Raw genomic sequence first — 21,292 nt, forward strand, 5'->3', positions numbered from 1 at the left:
ATAGGGGTTGGAGAGACAGTTATTATACTTCATAAACCTGACATAGGGGTTGAGAGACAGTTATTATACTTCATAAACCTGACATAGGGGTTGGAGAGACAGTTATTATACTTCATAAACCTGACAAAGGGGTTGGAGAGACAGTTATTATACTTCATAAACCTGACAAAGAGGTTGAGAGACGGTTATTATACTTCATAAACCTGACATAGGGGTTGGAGAGACGGTTATTATACTTCATAAACCTGACATAGGGGTTGGAGAGACAGTTATTATACTTCATAAACCTGACATAGGGGTTGGAGAGACGGTTATTATACTTCATAAACCTGACAAAGGGGTTGGAGAGGCTATTATACTTCATAAACCTGACAAAGGGGTTGGAGAGACGGTTATTATACTTCATAAACCTGACATAGGGGTTGGAGAGACGGTTATTATACTTCATAAACCTGACATAGGGGTTGGAGAGACGGTTATTATACTTCATAAACCTGACATAGGGGGTTTGAGAGACGGTTATTATACTTCATAAACCTGACATAGGGGTTGGAGAGACAGTTATTATACTTCATAAACCTGACAAAGGGGTTGAGAGACGGTTATTATACTTCATAAACCTGACATAGGGGTTGGAGAGACGGTTATTATACTTCATAAACCTGACATAGGGGTTGAAGAGACGGTTATTATACTTCATAAACCTGACAAAGGGGTTGGAGAGACAGTTATTATACTTCATAAACCTGACATAGGGGTTGGAGAGACGGTTATTATACTTCATAAACCTGACATAGGGGTTGGAGAGACGGTTATTATACTTCATAAACCTGACATAGGGGTTGGGAGACGGTTATTATACTTCATAAACCTGACATAGGGGTTGGAGAGACAGTTATTATACTTCATAAACCTGACATAGGGGTTGGAGAGACGGTTATTATACTTCATAAACCTGACATAGGGGTTGGAGAGACAGTTATTATACTTCATAAACCTGACAAAGGGGTTGGAGAGACGGTTATTATACTTCATAAACCTGACATAGGGGGTTGGAGAGACGGTTATTATACTTCATAAACCTGACAAAGGGGTTGGAGAGACAGTTATTATACTTCATAAACCTGACATAGGGGTTGGAGAGACGGTTGTTATACTTCATAAACCTGACATAGGGGTTGGAGAGACGGTTCTTATACTTCATAAACCTGACATAGGGGTTGGAGAGACAGTTATTATACTTCATAAACCTGACATAGGGGTTGGAGAGACGGTTATTATACTTCATAAACCTGACATAGGGGTTGGAGAGACAGTTATTATACTTCATAAACCTGACATAGGGGTTGGAGAGACAGTTATTATACTTCATAAACCTGACATAGGGGTTGGAGAGACGGTTATTATACTTCATAAACCTGACATAGGGGTTGGAGAGACAGTTATTATACTTCATAAACCTGACATGGGGGTTGGAGAGACAGTTATTATACTTCATAAACCTGACATAGGGGTTGGAGAGACAGTTATTATACTTCATAAACCTGACATAGGGGTTGGAGAGACAGTTATTATACTTCATAAACCTGACAAAGGGGTTGGAGAGACAGTTATTATACTTCATAAACCTGACAAAGAGGTTGGAGAGACGGTTATTATACTTCATAAACCTGACATAGGGGTTGGAGAGACGGTTATTATACTTCATAAACCTGACATAGGGGTTGGAGAGACAGTTATTATACTTCATAAACCTGACATAGGGGTTGGAGAGACGGTTATTATACTTCATAAACCTGACATAGGGGTTGGAGAGACAGTTATTATACTTCATAAACCTGACAAAGGGGTTGGAGAGACGGTTAATATACTTCATAAACCTGACATAGGGGTTGGAGAGACGGTTATTATACTTCATAAACCTGACAAAGGGGTTGGAGAGACAGTTATTATACTTCATAAACCTGACATAGGGGTTGGAGAGACGGTTCTTATACTTCATAAACCTGACATAGGGGTTGGAGAGACGGTTCTTATACTTCATAAACCTGACATAGGGGTTGGAGAGACAGTTATTATACTTCATAAACCTGACATAGGGGTTGGAGAGACAGTTATTATACTTCATAAACCTGACATAGGGGTTGGAGAGACGGTTATTATACTTCATAAACCTGACATAGGGGTTGGAGAGACAGTTATTATACTTCATAAACCTGACATAGGGTTGGAGAGACAGTTATTATACTTCATAAACCTGACATAGGGGTTGGAGAGACAGTTATTATACTTCATAAACCTGACAAAGGGGTTGGAGAGACGGTTATTATACTTCATAAACCTGACATAGGGGTTGGAGACGTTATTATACTTCATAAACCTGACATAGGGGTTGGAGAGACGGTTATTATACTTCATAAACCTGACATAGGGGTTGGAGAGACGGTTATTATACTTCATAAACCTGACATAGGGGTTGAGAGACGGTTATTATACTTCATAAACCTGACATAGGGGTTGGAGAGACGGTTATTATACTTCATAAACCTGACATAGGGGTTGGAGAGACAGTTATTAAACTTCAGAAACCTGACATAGGGGTTGAGAGACGGTTATTATACTTCATAAACCTGACATAGGGGTTGGAGAGACGGTTATTATACTTCATAAACCTGACATAGGGGTTGGAGAGACGGTTATTATACTTCATAAACCTGACATAGGGGTTGGAGAGACGGTTATTATACTTCATAAACCTGACATAGGGGTTGGAGAGACAGTTATTAAACTTCAGAAACCTGACATAGGGGTTGGAGAGACGGTTATTATACTTCATAAACCTGACATAGGGGTTGGAGAGACGGTTATTATACTTCATAAACCTGACATAGGGTTGGAGAGACGGTTATTATACTTCATAAACCTGACATAGGGGTTGGAGAGACGGTTATTATACTTCATAAACCTGACAAAGGGGTTGGAGAGACGGTTATTATACTTCATAAACCTGACAAAGGGGTTGGAGAGACGGTTATTATACTTCATAAACCTGACATAGGGGTTGGAGAGACGGTTATTATACTTCATAAACCTGACATAGGGGTTGGAGAGACGGTTATTATACTTCATAAACCTGACAAAGGGGTTGAGAGACGGTTATTATACTTCATAAACCTGACATAGGGGTTGGAGAGACAGTTATTATACTTCATAAACCTGACATAGGGGTTGGAGAGACAGTTATTATACTTCATAAACCTGACATAGGGGTTGGAGAGACGGTTATTATACTTCATAAACCTGACAAAGGGGTTGGAGAGACGGCTATTATACTTCATAAACCTGACAAAGGGGTTGGAGAGACGGTTATTATACTTCATAAACCTGACATAGGGGTTGGAGAGACGGTTATTATACTTCATAAACCTGACATAGGGGTTGGAGAGACGGTTATTATACTTCATAAACCTGACATAGGGGTTGGAGAGACGGTTATTATACTTCATAAACCTGACATAGGGGTTGGAGAGACAGTTATTATACTTCATAAACCTGACAAAGGGGTTGGAGAGACGGTTATTATACTTCATAAACCTGACATAGGGGTTGGAGAGACGGTTATTATACTTCATAAACCTGACATAGGGGTTGAAGAGACGGTTATTATACTTCATAAACCTGACAAGGGGTTGGAGAGACAGTTATTATACTTCATAAACCTGACATAGGGGTTGGAGAGACGGTTATTATACTTCATAAACCTGACATAGGGGTTGGAGAGACAGTTATTATACTTCATAAACCTGACATAGGGGTTGGAGAGACGGTTATTATACTTCATAAACCTGACATAGGGGTTGGAGAGACAGTTATTATACTTCATAAACCTGACATAGGGGTTGGAGAGACGGTTATTATACTTCATAAACCTGACATAGGGGTTGGAGAGACAGTTATTATACTTCATAAACCTGACAAAGGGGTTGGAGAGACGGTTATTATACTTCATAAACCTGACATAGGGGTTGGAGAGACGGTTATTATACTTCATAAACCTGACAAAGGGGTTGGAGAGACAGTTATTATACTTCATAAACCTGACATAGGGGTTGGAGAGACGGTTGTTATACTTCATAAACCTGACATAGGGGTTGGAGAGACGGTTCTTATACTTCATAAACCTGACATAGGGGTTGGAGAGACAGTTATTATACTTCATAAACCTGACATAGGGGTTGGAGAGACAGTTATTATACTTCATAAACCTGACATAGGGGTTGGAGAGACGGTTATTATACTTCATAAACCTGACATAGGGGTTGGAGAGACAGTTATTATACTTCATAAACCTGACATAGGGGTTGGAGAGACGGTTATTATACTTCATAAACCTGACATAGGGGTTGGAGAGACGGTTATTATACTTCATAAACCTGACATAGGGGTTGGAGAGACAGTTATTATACTTCATAAACCTGACATAGGGGTTGGAGAGACAGTTATTATACTTCATAAACCTGACATAGGGGTTGGAGAGACGGTTATTATACTTCATAAACCTGACATAGGGGTTGGAGAGACGGTTATTATACTTCTTAAACCTGACATAGGGGTTGGAGAGACGGTTATTATACTTCATAAACCTGACATAGGGGTTGAGAGACGGTTTTTATACTTCATAAACCTGACATAGGGGTTGAGAGACGGTTATTATACTTCATAAACCTGACATAGGGGTTGGAGTGACGGTTATTATACTTCATAAACCTGACATAGGGGTTGGAGAGACAGTTATTAAACTTCAGAAACCTGACATAGGGGTTGAGAGACGGTTATTATACTTCATAAACCTGACATAGGGGTTGGAGAGACGGTTATTATACTTCATAAACCTGACATAGGGGTTGGAGAGACGGTTATTATACTTCATAAACCTGACATAGGGGTTGGAGAGACGGTTATTATACTTCATAAACCTGACATAGGGGTTGGAGAGACAGTTATTAAACTTCAGAAACCTGACATAGGGGTTGGAGAGACGGTTATTATACTTCATAAACCTGACATAGGGGTTGGAGAGACAGTTATTATACTTCATAAACCTGACATAGGGGTTGGAGAGACAGTTATTATACTTCATAAACCTGACATAGGGGTTGGAGAGACGGTTATTATACTTCATAAACCTGACAAAGGGGTTGGAGAGACGGCTATTATACTTCATAAACCTGACAAAGGGGTTGGAGACGGTTATTATACTTCATAAACCTGACATAGGGGTTGGAGAGACGGTTATTATACTTCATAAACCTGACATAGGGGTTGGAGAGACGGTTATTATACTTCATAAACCTGACATAGGGGTTGGAGAGACGGTTATTATACTTCATAAACCTGACATAGGGGTTGGAGAGACAGTTATTATACTTCATAAACCTGACAAAGGGGTTGGAGAGACGGTTATTATACTTCATAAACCTGACATAGGGGTTGGAGAGACGGTTATTATACTTCATAAACCTGACATAGGGGTTGAAGAGACGGTTATTATACTTCATAAACCTGACAAAGGGGTTGGAGAGACAGTTATTATACTTCATAAACCTGACATAGGGGTTGGAGAGACGGTTATTATACTTCATAAACCTGACATAGGGGTTGGAGAGACAGTTATTATACTTCATAAACCTGACATAGGGGTTGGAGAGACGGTTATTATACTTCATAAACCTGACATAGGGGTTGGAGAGACAGTTATTATACTTCATAAACCTGACATAGGGGTTGGAGAGACGGTTATTATACTTCATAAACCTGACATAGGGGTTGGAGAGACAGTTATTATACTTCATAAACCTGACAAAGGGGTTGGAGAGACGGTTATTATACTTCATAAACCTGACATAGGGGTTGGAGAGACGGTTATTATACTTCATAAACCTGACAAAGGGGTTGGAGAGACAGTTATTATACTTCATAAACCTGACATAGGGGTTGGAGAGACGGTTGTTATACTTCATAAACCTGACATAGGGGTTGGAGAGACGGTTCTTATACTTCATAAACCTGACATAGGGGTTGGAGAGACAGTTATTATACTTCATAAACCTGACATAGTGGTTGGAGAGACGGTTATTATACTTCATAAACCTGACATAGGGGTTGGAGAGACAGTTATTATACTTCATAAACCTGACATAGGGGTTGAGAGACGGTTATTATACTTCATAAACCTGACATAGGGGTTGGAGAGACGGTTATTATACTTCATAAACCTGACATAGGGGTTGGAGAGACAGTTATTATACTTCATAAACCTGACATAGGGGTTGGAGAGACAGTTATTATACTTCATAAACCTGACATAGGGGTTGGAGAGACGGTTATTATACTTCATAAACCTGACATAGGGGTTGGAGAGACGGTTATTATACTTCATAAACCTGACATAGGGGTTGGAGAGACGGTTATTATACTTCATAAACCTGACATAGGGGTTGGAGAGACGGTTTTATACTTCATAAACCTGACATAGGGGTTGGAGAGACGGTTATTATACTTCATAAACCTGACATAGGGGTTGGAGAGACGGTTATTATACTTCATAAACCTGACATAGGGGTTGGAGAGACAGTTATTAAACTTCAGAAACCTGACATAGGGGTTGGAGAGACGGTTATTATACTTCATAAACCTGACATAGGGGTTGGAGAGACGGTTATTATACTTCATAAACCTGACATAGGGGTTGGAGAGACGGTTATTATACTTCATAAACCTGACATAGGGGTTGGAGAGACAGTTATTAAACTTCAGAAACCTGACATAGGGGTTGGAGAGACGGTTATTATACTTCATAAACCTGACATAGGGGTTGGAGAGACGGTTATTATACTTCATAAACCTGACATAGGGGTTGGAGAGACGGTTATTATACTTCATAAACCTGACATAGGGGTTGGAGAGACGGTTATTATACTTCATAAACCTGACAAAGGGGTTGGAGAGACGGTTATTATACTTCATAAACCTGACAAAGGGGTTGGAGAGACGGTTATTATACTTCATAAACCTGACATAGGGGTTGGAGAGACGGTTATTATACTTCATAAACCTGACATAGGGGGGTTGGAGAGACGGTTATTATACTTCATAAACCTGACATAGGGGTTGGAGAGACGGTTATTATACTTCATAAACCTGACATAGGGGTTGGAGAGACAGTTATTAAACTTCAGAAACCTGACATAGGGGTTGGAGAGACGGTTATTATACTTCATAAACCTGACATAGGGGTTGGAGAGACGGTTATTATACTTCATAAACCTGACATAGGGGTTGGAGAGACGGTTATTATACTTCATAAACCTGACATAGGGGTTGGAGAGACGGTTATTATACTTCATAAACCTGACAAAGGGGTTGGAGAGACGGTTATTATACTTCATAAACCTGACAAAGGGGTTGGAGAGACGGTTATTATACTTCATAAACCTGACATAGGGGTTGGAGAGACGGTTATTATACTTCATAAACCTGACATAGGGGTTGGAGAGACGGTTATTATACTTCATAAACCTGACAAAGGGGTTGGAGAGATGGTTATTATACTTCATAAACCTGACATAGGGGTTGGAGAGACAGTTATTATACTTCATAAACCTGACATAGGGGTTGGAGAGACGGTTATTATACTTCATAAACCTGACAAAGGGGTTGGAGAGATGGCTATTATACTTCATAAACCTGACAAAGGGGTTGGAGAGACGGTTATTATACTTCATAAACCTGACATAGGGGTTGGAGAGACGGTTATTATACTTCATAAACCTGACATAGGGGTTGGAGAGACGGTTATTATACTTCATAAACCTGACATAGGGGTTGAGAGACAGTTATTATACTTCATAAACCTGACATAGGGGTTGGAGAGACGGTTATTATACTTCATAAACCTGACATAGGGGTTGGAGAGACAGTTATTATACTTCATAAACCTGACATAGGGGTTGGAGAGACGGTTATTATACTTCATAAACCTGACATAGGGGTTGGAGAGACAGTTATTATACTTCATAAACCTGACATAGGGGTTGGAGAGACGGTTATTATACTTCATAAACCTGACATAGGGGTTGGAGAGACAGTTATTATACTTCATAAACCTGACAAAGGGGTTGGAGAGACGGTTATTATACTTCATAAACCTGACATAGGGGTTGGAGAGACGGTTATTATACTTCATAAACCTGACAAAGGGGTTGGAGAGACAGTTATTATACTTCATAAACCTGACATAGGGGTTGGAGAGACGGTTGTTATACTTCATAAACCTGACATAGGGGTTGGAGAGACGGTTCTTATACTTCATAAACCTGACATAGGGGTTGGAGAGACAGTTATTATACTTCATAAACCTGACATAGGGGTTGGAGAGACAGTTATTATACTTCATAAACCTGACATAGGGGTTGGAGAGACGGTTATTATACTTCATAAACCTGACATAGGTGTTGGAGAGACAGTTATTATACTTCATAAACCTGACATAGGGGTTGGAGAGACGGTTATTATACTTCATAAACCTGACAAAGGGGTTGGAGAGACGGTTATTATACTTCATAAACCTGACATAGGGGTTGGAGAGACAGTTATTATACTTCATAAACCTGACATAGGGGTTGGAGAGACAGTTATTATACTTCATAAACCTGACATAGGGGTTGGAGAGACGGTTATTATACTTCATAAACCTGACATAGGGGTTGGAGAGACGGTTATTATACTTCATAAACCTGACATAGGGGTTGGAGAGACGGTTATTATACTTAATAAACCTGACATAGGGGTTGGAGAGACGGTTATTATACTTCATAAACCTGACATAGGGGTTGGAGAGACGGTTATTATACTTCATAAACCTGACATAGGGGTTGGAGAGACGGTTATTATACTTCATAAACCTGACATAGGGGTTGGAGAGACAGTTATTAAACTTCAGAAACCTGACATAGGGGTTGGAGAGACGGTTATTATACTTCATAAACCTGACATAGGGGTTGGAGAGACGGTTATTATACTTCATAAACCTGACATAGGGGTTGGAGAGACGGTTATTATACTTCATAAACCTGACATAGGGGTTGGAGAGACGGTTATTATACTTCATAAACCTGACATAGGGGTTGGAGAGACAGTTATTAAACTTCAGAAACCTGACATAGGGGTTGGAGAGACGGTTATTATACTTCATAAACCTGACATAGGGGTTGGAGAGACAGTTATTATACTTCATAAACCTGACATAGGGGTTGGAGAGACGGTTATTATACTTCATAAACCTGACATAGGGGTTGGAGAGACGGTTATTATACTTCATAAACCTGACAAAGGGGTTGGAGAGACGGTTATTATACTTCATAAACCTGACAAAGGGGTTGGAGAGACGGTTATTATGCTTCATAAACCTGACATAGGGGTTGGAGAGACGGTTATTATACTTCATAAACCTGACATAGGGGTTGGAGAGACGGTTATTATACTTCATAAACCTGACAAAGGGGTTGGAGAGACGGTTATTATACTTCATAAACCTGACATAGGGGTTGGAGAGACAGTTATTATACTTCATAAACCTGACATAGGGGTTGGAGAGACAGTTATTATACTTCATAAACCTGACATAGGGGTTGGAGAGACGGTTATTATACTTCATAAACCTGACAAAGGGGTTGGAGAGACGGTTATTATACTTCATAAACCTGACAAAGGGGTTGGAGAGACAGTTATTATACTTCATAAACCTGACATAGGGGTTGGAGAGACGGTTATTATACTTCATAAACCTGACATAGGGGTTGGAGAGACGGTTATTATACTTCATAAACCTGACATAGGGGTTGGAGAGACGGTTATTATACTTCATAAACCTGACATAGGGGTTGGAGAGACAGTTATTATACTTCATAAACCTGACAAAGGGGTTGGAGAGACGGTTATTATACTTCATAAACCTGACATAGGGGTTGGAGAGACGGTTATTATACTTCATAAACCTGACATAGGGGTTGGAGAGACGGTTATTATACTTCATAAACCTGACAAAGGGGTTGGAGAGACAGTTATTATACTTCATAAACCTGACATAGGGGTTGGAGAGACAGTTATTAAACTTCATAAACCTGACATAGGGGTTGGAGAGACAGTTATTATACTTCATAAACCTGACATAGGGGTTGGAGAAACGGTTATTATACTTCATAAACCTGACATAGGGGTTGGAGAGACGGTTATTATACTTCATAAACCTGACATAGGGGTTGGAGAGACAGTTATTATACTTCATAAACCTGACAAAGGGGTTGGAGAGACAGTTATTATACTTCATAAACATGACAAAGAGGGCAGATACTAAACATTATCACAGACACTCACGGACAGAAGCATTTCATAATACCCATGGAAGCAATATTAAAATCATGCCTTGGTGTTCATACAGAGTTATAGAAACTGGATAGATGTAAGCTCCTCCCAAAGCCCTCCAAAAGGCTAAGTGGCTTATGTTCATGGAAACAAAAGAAGAGAGGGAATAGGGCTGTGCTTTGCTTCATGGGATGAGGACAAGTTCTGACTAGCAGAGTTGACCTAAGATGACTTAAAAGGGACTCCAGACAAACTCGTTCTGGTGTAGAGAGGATATGGGTCATGGAGGGGGTGGGGGTGTATTGTTACAGTGGAAGGACTGTACATTTCTTTGGGGCATAGAGGGAAGTAGAAGCCACTCATGAGCATGTTGCAGCTCAAAGGAACACAACACTGAATTCTAGTAAAATGCCAACCCACGCTTTCACAGCCAGAACAATGGCACCAAAAAACAAAGGCTGCAGAAAGGAAAATCTAGAACGCAAGTTGATCTACAGAAAAACTTTAATCTCACCATCAGTTCACTAGGGAAACAGGTAGGGACTGAGCTATCAAATGCAATGTTAAAAGGAAACTAAATATACAACAGGTGACATTCGATTAAAATGAAGCAGCAGAAGTCACTTCCTCCATGTCATCTTTACTGCACCTTGAACACAGGTTACGTGAAGGGAAATGATGCCCCTAAGGAAGTCACTTTCAAGTAAGTAGACAGATGGATGAAAGGAGATGAGGAAGACACATAATAAAAAGAAACACATACAGTACCAGTCAAACGTTTTAGAACACCTACTCATTCAAGGGTTTTTCTTTATTTTTTTTACTATTTTCTACATTGTAGAATAATAGTGAAGACATTAAAACTATGAAATAACACATATGGAATCATGTGGTAACCAAAAAAGTGTGTGTCCAAACTTTTGACTCGTACTGTATATAACAGTTTTTCACCTTGTCGGCCCGTGTATTCGACCTGCCGCCCTAAACTATGCTACCCTGGGAGTAAATGGACAGGAAGTCACAGGACAGGAAGTGATGAAACAGGAAAAGGAAGCTCTTACTTGTCCTTCCAGTAGTAGTGGCTCCACTGGCCACAGAGGTCCTCCACCCCAGCGATGGTGTGCTCTATGAGCTGAGGGATGAAAGGGGAGGGGTTACAGGTGGCTACACACACAGTGAGCCAGAACATAGCACTACACTGCAGACCTGAACTGTGTACTGTACAGTAAAAACAACAAGCCACTGACAAGAAAAACAAACAAACACTAGTTATTGACCTACCCTGGAGTGGATCTCTACGTTTATGGTCTCCAGGTTGCGGTTGGTTCTGCGGACGTTGATGAACTCGATCAGGGGCCGTATGCTGATTCCCTGAGCAGGAGATGAATGGTTCTGATCAGGTAGATAGTACTAAACCAGGTGTCTAGATGCCTTCTGGATGACTTGTCTCCTACCTGAATGAAGACTGTGAACATGATCATACAGATGGTGGTGGTGACAAAGAGTTTCTTGCGGCCGATGCTGTCTGGCAGGGTGAAGACCAGGGCAAAGGAGATTGCCCCTCGCAGGCCACCATAACCCAGAATAAACTGGTCCTTGAAGTTGAAGGGGATGGTTCGGAAAGGGTTAATGATTTGGGTCAGCACCAGGACACCTGGGAGGAGTAGAGGTAAAGGGCGAAAGGTTAAAGGTGAGAATCAGGATCTTTCACTCCATATTCAAACTGATAAGCCTGAGTAAAGCACAGATTGGCTCATCTTTTTAAGTTAACTCACAACACACTTTGCCACACACACACACACGCACGCACACACACACACACACACACACACACACACACACACACACTCTCCCCCTCGTACCCAGGCCTCTCCACACTAAGGCCAACAGCAGCGTGAACATGATGTAGCCCCAGTTCCACTCGTGTTCTGTTGTTATGGTGACCACACCCAGGAAGAAGAAGATGAGGGTTTCTGAGATGGTGCCCAACATCTTGACCACATGGCGGATAGTGGTGCAGGACCGCTGGGAGACATTCTCCTCCACATAGTACTTCATGGTCAGGGCACAGGTCACAATGCTGTGGACAGACATAACACAGAGTCCTCAGTGCTGTGTGTGTTTTACTGTATGCATGTGTGTTTTCATGCGTGTATACATGTGTGTGTGTGTGTGTGTGTGTGTGTGTGTGTGTGTGTGTGTGTGTGTGTGTGTGTGTGTGTGTGTGTGTGTGTGTGTGTGTGTGTGTGTGTGTGTGTGTGTGTGTGTGTGTGTAGGCCCAATGTGCATGCTCATTCGTCCACTCACGCCATAATACTGGAGATGGAGAACAGCTCTGCTACCAGGTAGGCCAGATAGCTGTACATGAAGATAAAGAGGGGTTCTATCTCCCTGACGTTAGAGGTGAAACGTGTGGTGAAGGAGGCTACGAAGCCAAAGATGACACCAAAGCCCATACCCCCCAGGCCCACCACGAAGAACCTAGCCACGCCCAGAAATACATCGACCGGCTCCACCACTGGCATATCTGCTACGAAGATAAACATGTTGTACAGCACCTGCAGAGAGAGACATAGAGAGAGACAGAAATATATATAGAGAGAGACATAGAGAGAGACAGAAACATAGTGAGAGAGACAGACAGACAGACAGAGAGAGAGAGACAGAGAGACAGAGACAGAGACAGAGAAGGAGAGAGAGAGAGAGAGAGAGAGAGAGAGAGAGAGACAGAGAGAGACATAGAGAGAGACATAGAGAGAGACATAGAGAGAGACAGACAGACAGACAGACAGACAGACAGACAGACAGACAGACAGACAGACAGACAGACAGACAGACAGAGAGAGAGAGAAAGAGGGACCCACACAAAGAGAGGGGAAATGGAAGTTAGACATTGCAGAACATAATTACATGTGCTCACAATCACACACACATGGAGAGAGGGGGCGAGAGGTGGGGAGAGAGAGATGGAGAGGAAGAGTCAGTCAGACAGACAGAGGTCTGACCCATGCCTGAGGTCATAGGTCAGACACAAGGGTCAAAAACCCCAATGACTTTATAGTCCTGATAAAGTTGTGTGTTTGAACTGCTGTGTTTACTGTGTGATATTTACACAGCACCTAGCATGGCTCGTGAACAAAAGAACACAGTGGCAAGAAAGAGCCTTCGATTTTTTTTGTGACTGTTCCAACTTCAATATTAATGATAAAGGAAACCTGTGTGGAACTTCACCCTACCGTTCTTAAATAGGAAATCATCATACAGTGCCTTTGGAAAGTATTCAGACCCCTTGACTGTTTCCACATTTTGTTAAGTTACAGGCTCATTCTAAAATGTATTACATCTTTATTTCCCCCCTCATCAATCTACACACAACACCCAATAATGACAAAGACTTTTATACATTTGTAAAAACATATATAAAAAATTGCCCCAGTCTGAGGTCCTGAATGCTCTGACAGAAGGTTTTCATCAAGGATCTCCCTGTACTTTGCTCCGTTCATCTTTGCCTCGATCCTGACTAGTCTCCCAGTCCCTGCCGCTGAAAAACATTACCACAGCATGATGCTGCCACCACCATGCCTCACCGTAGGGATGGTGCCAGCTTTCCTCCAGACGTGACGCTTGGCATTCAGGCCAACAAGTTCAATCTTGGTTTCATCAGACCAGATAATCTTGTTTCTCATGTTCTGACAGTCTTTAGGTGCCTTTTGGCAAACTCCAAGCGGGCTGTCATGTGCCTTTTACTGAGGAGTGGCTTAAGTGTGAGCATTCTACATAAAGGCCTGATTGGTGGAGTGCTGCAGAGATGGTTGTCCTTTTGGAAGGTTCTCCCATCTCCACAGAGGAACTTTGGAGCTCTGTCAGAGTGACCATCGAGTTCTTGGTCACCCCCCTGACCAAGGCCCTTCTCCCCTGATTGCTCAGTTTGGCTGGGCGGTCAGCTCTAGGAAGAGTCTTGGTGGTTCCAAACTTCCTCCATTTAAGAATGATGGAGGCCATTGTGTTCTTGGGGACCTTCAATGCTGCAGAAATGTTTTTGGTACCCTGCCCCAGATCTGTGCCTCGACATAATCCTGTCTTGGAGCTCAGTTCCCTTGACCTCATGGCTTGGTTTTTGCTCTGACATGCACTGTCAACTGTGGGACCTTTATATAGACAGGTGTGTGCCTTTCATAATAATGTCCAATCAATTGAATTTACCGCAGGTGGAATCAAGTTGTAGAAACATCTCAAGGATTATCAATGTAAACAGGATGCACCTGAGATCAAAGGGTCTGAATATTTATGTACAGTGGGGCAAAAAAGTATTTAGTCAGCCACCAATTGTGCAAGTTCTCCCACTTAAAAAGATGAGAGAGGCCTGAAATGTTCATCATAGGTACACATCAACTATGACAGACAAAATTTGTAGAAAAAAAATCCAGAAAATCACATTCTAGGATTTTTTATGAATTTATTTGCAAATTATGGTGGAAAATAAGTATTTCTGTTTTTTATTTTTAATACATTTGCAAACATTTCTAAAAACATGTTTTTGCGTTGTTATTGTAGAGTATTGTGTATAGATTGCTGAGGAAAATGTTTAATTTAATTCATTTTAGAATAAGGCTGTAACGTAACAAACAAAATGTGGAAAAAGTCAAGCGGTCTGAATACTTTCCGAAGGAACCGTATATTCTGAACAAAGATATAAACACAACATGTAAAGTGTTGGTCCCATGTTTCATGAGCTTAAATAAAAGATCACAGTAATGTTCCATATGCACAAAATGCTTATTTGTCTCAAATGTTTTGCACAAATGTGTTTACATCCCTGTTAGTAAGCATTTCTACTTTGCCAAGATAATCCATCCACCTGACAGGTGTGGCATATCAATAAGCTGATTAAACAACATTATCATTACACAGGTGCACCTTGTGCTGGGAACAATAAAAGTCCACTCTAAAATGTATTTTTTTTCACACAACACAATGCCACAGATGTTTTGAGGGAGCAGGCAACTGCGTGTTCGTTATCCTCACCAGGGTCTTGACCTGACTGCAGTTCGGCATTGTAACCAACTTCAGTGGGCAAATGCTCACCTTCAAAGTCCACTGGCATGCTGGAGAAGTGTGCTCTTCACGGATGAATCCTAGTTTCAAGTATACTGGGCAGATGGCAGACAGTGTACAGCGTCGTGTTGGCGAACAATTTGCTGAAGTCAATGTTGTGAACAGAGTACCTCATGGTGGCGGTGGGGTGTAGTATGGGCAAAGCATCAACTATGGACAACGAACACAACTGCATTTTATTGATGGCAATTTAAATGCACAGAGATACCGTGATGAGATCTTGAGGCCCATTGTTGTTCCATTCATCTGTCACCATCACCTCATGTTTCAGCATGATAATGCACAGCCCCATGTCACAAGGATCTGTACACAATTCCTTGAAAGTGAAAATGTCCCAGTTCTTCCATGGCCTGCATACTCACCAGATATGTCACCCATTGGGCATGTTTGGGATGCTCTGGATCGACGTGCATGACAGCGTGTTCCAGTTCCTGTTCCTGCCAATTCCCATCGAAGAGAATGTGGGACAACATTCCACAGGTCACGATCAACAGCTTGATCAACTCTATGTAAAGGAGATGTGTCGCGCTGCATGAGGCAAATGGTGTTCACACTAGATACCGACTGCAGTACAGCGCCCTTAACCACTGCGCCACCTGGGAGGCTCCCCCCTACCTTTTTTAAAGGTATTTGTAAACAACCGATGCATATCTGTATTCCAAGTCATGTGAAATCCATAGATTAGGGCCTAATTTATTTAAATTGCCTAATTTCCTTATATGAACTGTAAATCAGTAAAATCTTAGAAATTGTTGCATGTTGCGTTTGTATTCTTGTTCAGTGTACTTCAGAATCCTTAATTTCTGAGAATTGATAGATGTTAGACCTGTTGATCAGTACGGTGTTTATAGACGTTAGACCTGTTGATCAGTACGGTGTTGATAGATGTTAGACCTGTTGATCACTACGGTGTTGATAGACGTTAGACCTGTTGATCAGTACGGTGTTGATAGATGTTAGACCTGTTGACGGTGTTGATCGTTAGACCTGTTGATCAGTACGGTGTTGATAGACGTTAGACCTGTTGATCAGTACGGTGTTGATAGATGTTAGACCTGTTGATCAGTACGGTGTTGATAGACGTTAGACCTGTTGATCAGTACGGTGTTTATAGACGTTAGACCTGTTGATCAGTACGGTGTTGATAGACGTTAGACCTGTTGATCAGTACGGTGTTGATAGACGTTAGACCTGTTGACCGGTGTTGATCGTTAGACCTGTTGATCAGTACGGTGTTTATAGACGTTAGACCTGTTGATCAGTACGGTGTTGATAGACGTTAGACCTGTTGATCAGTACGGTGTTGATAGATGTTAGACCCGTTGATCAGTACGGTGTTGATAGACGTTAGACCTGTTGATCAGTACGGTGTTGATAGATGTTAGACCTGTTGATCAGTACGGTGTTGATAGACGTTAGACCTGTTGATCAGTACGGTGTTTATAGATGTTAGACCTGTTGATCAGTACGGTGTTTATAGATGTTAGACCTGTTGATCAGTACGGTGTTGATAGACGTTAGACCTGTTGATCAGTACGGTGTTGATAGACGTTAGACCTGTTGATCAGTACGGTGTTTATAGACGTTAGACCTGTTGATCAGTACGGTGTTGATAGACGTTAGACCTGTTGATCAGTACGGTGTTTATAGATGTTAGACCTGTTGATCAGTACGGTGTTTATAGATGTTCGACCTGTTGATCAGTACGGTGTTTATAGATGTTAGACCCGTTGATCAGTACGGTGTTTATAGATGTTAGACCTGTTGATCAGTACGGTGTTTATAGATGTTAGACCTGTTGATCAGTACGGTGTTGATAGACGTTAGACCCGATGTTCAGTGAGCGTTTATCGATGCTAGTCCCGTTGATCCTGTAATGCCACCCTGCTGTGACCCAAATTGTGTAGACTTGCCCCCAGGACACTGAAGTTAGAATTAGCTGATCCTAGACCTGTTCCCCTGGTACAGTTCTGTGTTTGTACTGAGAATGTGACAGACAGGGGAACTGTTGGAGCTTTCTAAGCTCATTTGTTTACCAGCTTTCTGTTGATGTTTCTGACTGTTTTAGTTCCTTATTGAATGGTATGTTTGTAGATGTGTCTGTATTTCAAGACACATATTCCAGGACTGACAGATGAATGTATGCATACACTCATTGATCTCTATTGCCTGCTTTGTGCTGGCTAATCCTGTCTGAGTGATCTGTTTAGTAATGTTGCCACTGGTCAGTAATCTAGTTATAGTGACCTAGTATCCGGGTTTGTGCCTCTCTGGTTATTTAACTATTTGTCCTGGCAGAGGCAGGTGCACTCATTAGTTTGCTGGCCAGTGACCTGGTTAGTGCCCTGGTTAGTGCATTACAACCCTGGCTAGCGCCCTACTACCACACCTTGACTCTCTTTCTTCCTCTCTGTGTGAACCAGCAGTACTACTCCCTCAGTAGGGGCCACACCTCACCTCACCTCACCTCACCTCACCTCTCTCTCTCTCTCTCTCTCTCTCTCTCTCTCTCTCTCTCTCTCTCTCTCTCTCTCTCTCTCAATTTAATTCAAGGGCTTTATTGGCATGGGAAACATGTGTTAACATTGCCAAAGCAAGTAAGGTAGATAATATATAAAGTGAATATATAAAGTGAAATAAACAATTCAAATTAACAGTAAACATCACACATACAGAAGTTTCAAAACAATAAAGACATTACAAATGTCATATTATAAATATATACAGTGTTTTAACAATGTACAAATGGTAAAGGACACAAGATAAAATAAATAAGCATAGATATGGGTTGTATTTACAATGGTAGGTGTTCTTCACTGGTTGCCCTTTTCTCGTGGCAACAGGTCACAAATCTTGCTGCTCTGATGGCACACTGTGGAATTTCACCCAGTAGATATGGGAGTTTTTCAAAATTGGATTTGTTTTGTGTAATCTGAGGGAAATATGTCTCTCTAATATGGTCATACATTGGGCAGGAGGTTAGGAAGTGCAGCTCAGTTTCCACCTCATTTTGTGGGCAGTGAGCACATAGCCTGTCTTCTCTTGAGAGCCATGTCTGCCTACGGCGGCCTTTCTCAATAGCAAGGCTATGCTCACTGAGTCTGTACATACTCAAAGCTTTCCTTAATTTTGGTTCAGTCACAGTGGTCAGGTATTCTGCCGCTGTGTACTCTCTGTGTAGGGCCAAATAGCATTCTAGTTTGCTCTGTTTTTTTGTTAATTCTTTCCAATGTGTCATGTAATTATCTTTTTGTTTTCTCATGATTTGGTTGGGTCTAATTGTGCTGCTGTCCTGGGGCTCTGTAGGGTGTGTTTGTGTTTGTGAACAGAGCCCCAGGACCAGCTTGCTTAGGGGACTCTTCTCCAGGTTCATCTCTCTGTAGGTGATGGCTTTGTTGTGGAAGGTTTGGGAATCGCTTCCTTTTAGGTGGTTATAGAATTTAACAGCTCTTTTCTGGATTTTGATAATTAGTGGGTATCGGCCTAATTCTGCTCTGCATGCATTATTTTGTGTTCTACGTTGTACACGGAGGATATTTTTGCAGAATTCTGCGTGCAGAGTCTCAATTTGGTGTTTGTCCCATTTTGTGAAGTCTTGGTTGGTGAGCGGACCCCAAACCTCACAACCATAAAGGGCAATGGGCTCTATGACTGATTCAAATATTTTTAGCCAAATCCTAATTGGTATGTTGAAATTTATGTTCCTTTTGATGGCATAGAACGCCCTTCTTGCCTTGTCTCTCAGATCGTTCACAGCTTTGTGGAAGTTACCTGTGGCGCTGATGTTTAGGCCAAGGTATGTATAGTTTTTTTTGTGCTCTAGGGCAACAGTGTCGAGATGGAATTTGTATTTGTGGTCCTGGTGACTGGACCTCTCTCTCTTTCTCTCTCTGTGTGTGTGAACCAGCAGTACTACTCCCTCGGTAGGGGCCACACCTCATCTCTCTCTCTCTCTCTCTCTCTCTCTCTCTCTCTCTCTCTCTCTCTCTCTCTCTCTCTCTCTCTCTCTCTCTGTGTGAACCAGCAGTACTACTCCCTCAGTAGGGGCCACACCTCGTCTCTCTCTCTCTCTCTCTCTCTCTCTCTCTCTCTCTCTCTCTCTCTCTCTCTCTCTATCTCTCTCGCTCTCTCGCTCATTGTGTGTGTGTGTGTGTTCGGATACTGACTCCATACGCGCACACACACAAGCACACACACACACACACGCACACACACACACACACACACACACACACACACACACACACACACACACACACACACACACACACACACACACACACACACACACACACACACACACACACACACACACACACAACACATACAAATCAAGAAACACCCTGACAGTCTTTTATATTTGGACTTCCCTGGACACCTAAGCTGCTGGAGCCAAAGAGCCAAAGAGCCAAAGAGCCTGGGATTGGATAGATACTACGGCACCACTGAAACCAGAGCTCAGTCTTTACAGAGAACACAATCACCAGAGAGGTGTAATACAGACAGAGGTTTGACTCAGTTCAACACACTGTTATATCTTGTTTCGTCTCTATTGCCATCATTGTCCTGGCTGGAAGACTGTTCAGTGAAGGGGTACCCTAAGTCCATAGTAAGTCAATAGGGCTAACTGGCTAGCTGGCTAGCTAGCCACAAAGAATTGGTAGCTACACACGAAACCTTGCATAACCTTCGTTTTAGGTCATTTTGTCCTGTTTAACAAGCTGGTTAGCCAGATTATTACGATTCACATATCTATCTGATAATTATGAAATAAGTATATCTTGTTTGGTCTCTATTGTTGTCATTGTCCTGCCTGGAAGAAGGGTCAGTGGCTGGAAGAAGGGTCAGTGAATGGGGAGGTGCAGCGTGAGGTAATACAGTAGGGGGAGGTGCAGCGTGAGGTAATACCGTAGGGGGAGGTGAGCGTGAGGTAATACAGTAGGGGGAGGTGCAGCGTGAGGTAATACAGTAGGGGGAGGTGCAGCAACAGGTAATACAGTAGGGGGGGTGCAGCGTGAGTTAATACAGTAGGGGGAGGTGCAGCGTGAGGTAATACAGTAGGGGGAGGTGCAGCAACAGGTAATACAGTAGGGGGTGCAGCGTGAGGTAATACAGTAGGGGGAGGTGAGCGTGAGGTAATACAGTAGGGGAGGTGCAGCAACAGGTAATACAGTAGGGTGAGGAGCAGCGTGAGGTAATACAGTAAGGGGAGGTGCAGCATGAGGTAATACAGTAGGGGGAGGTGCAGCGTGAGGTAATACAGTAGGGGGAGGTGCAGCGTGAGGTAATACAATAGGGGGAGATGCAGCGTGAGAAATATTGAGAAACAGCCAGTGACTCAGGGGGAGAACGGTAGTGTACATATTGAGAAAAGAGGTGGAGCACGGTAATGAACATATTGAGAAACATCCAGTGACTCAGGGGGAGCACGGTATTGTACATATTGACAAACATCCAGTGACTCAGGGGGAGCACGGTAGTGTACATATTGAGAAACATCCAGTGACTCAGGGGGAGCCCGGTAGTGTACATATTGAGAAACATCCAGTGACTCAGGGGGAGCACGGTAGTGTACATATTGAGAAACATCCAGTGACTCAGGGGGAGCACGGTAGTGTACATATTGAGAAACAGCCAGTGACTCAGGGGGAGAACAGTAGTGTACATATTGAGAAACATCTAGTGACTCAGGGGGAGCACGGTAGTGAACATATTGAGAAACATCCAGTGACTCAGGGGGAGAACGGTATTGTAC

General features: G+C 42.2%; 1 protein-coding gene across 1 annotated transcript in view; it reads right to left on the bottom strand.

Annotated features, from left to right (window-relative positions):
- slc9a2 (solute carrier family 9 member 2) overlaps positions 1 to 21,292 on the bottom strand; it is a 47,299-nt gene that overhangs the window by 14,410 nt on the left and 11,597 nt on the right. The window contains 6 exon segments of the mRNA XM_064944689.1: positions 9,137 to 9,215; positions 11,484 to 11,554; positions 11,704 to 11,793; positions 11,877 to 12,076; positions 12,285 to 12,502; positions 12,730 to 12,980. Of these exon segments, the coding sequence (XP_064800761.1) occupies positions 9,137 to 9,215; positions 11,484 to 11,554; positions 11,704 to 11,793; positions 11,877 to 12,076; positions 12,285 to 12,502; positions 12,730 to 12,980 (909 nt within the window).

Source organism: Oncorhynchus masou, chromosome 29 (assembly GCF_036934945.1).
Source record: "Oncorhynchus masou masou isolate Uvic2021 chromosome 29, UVic_Omas_1.1, whole genome shotgun sequence".
Lineage (NCBI taxonomy): Eukaryota > Metazoa > Chordata > Actinopteri > Salmoniformes > Salmonidae > Oncorhynchus > Oncorhynchus masou.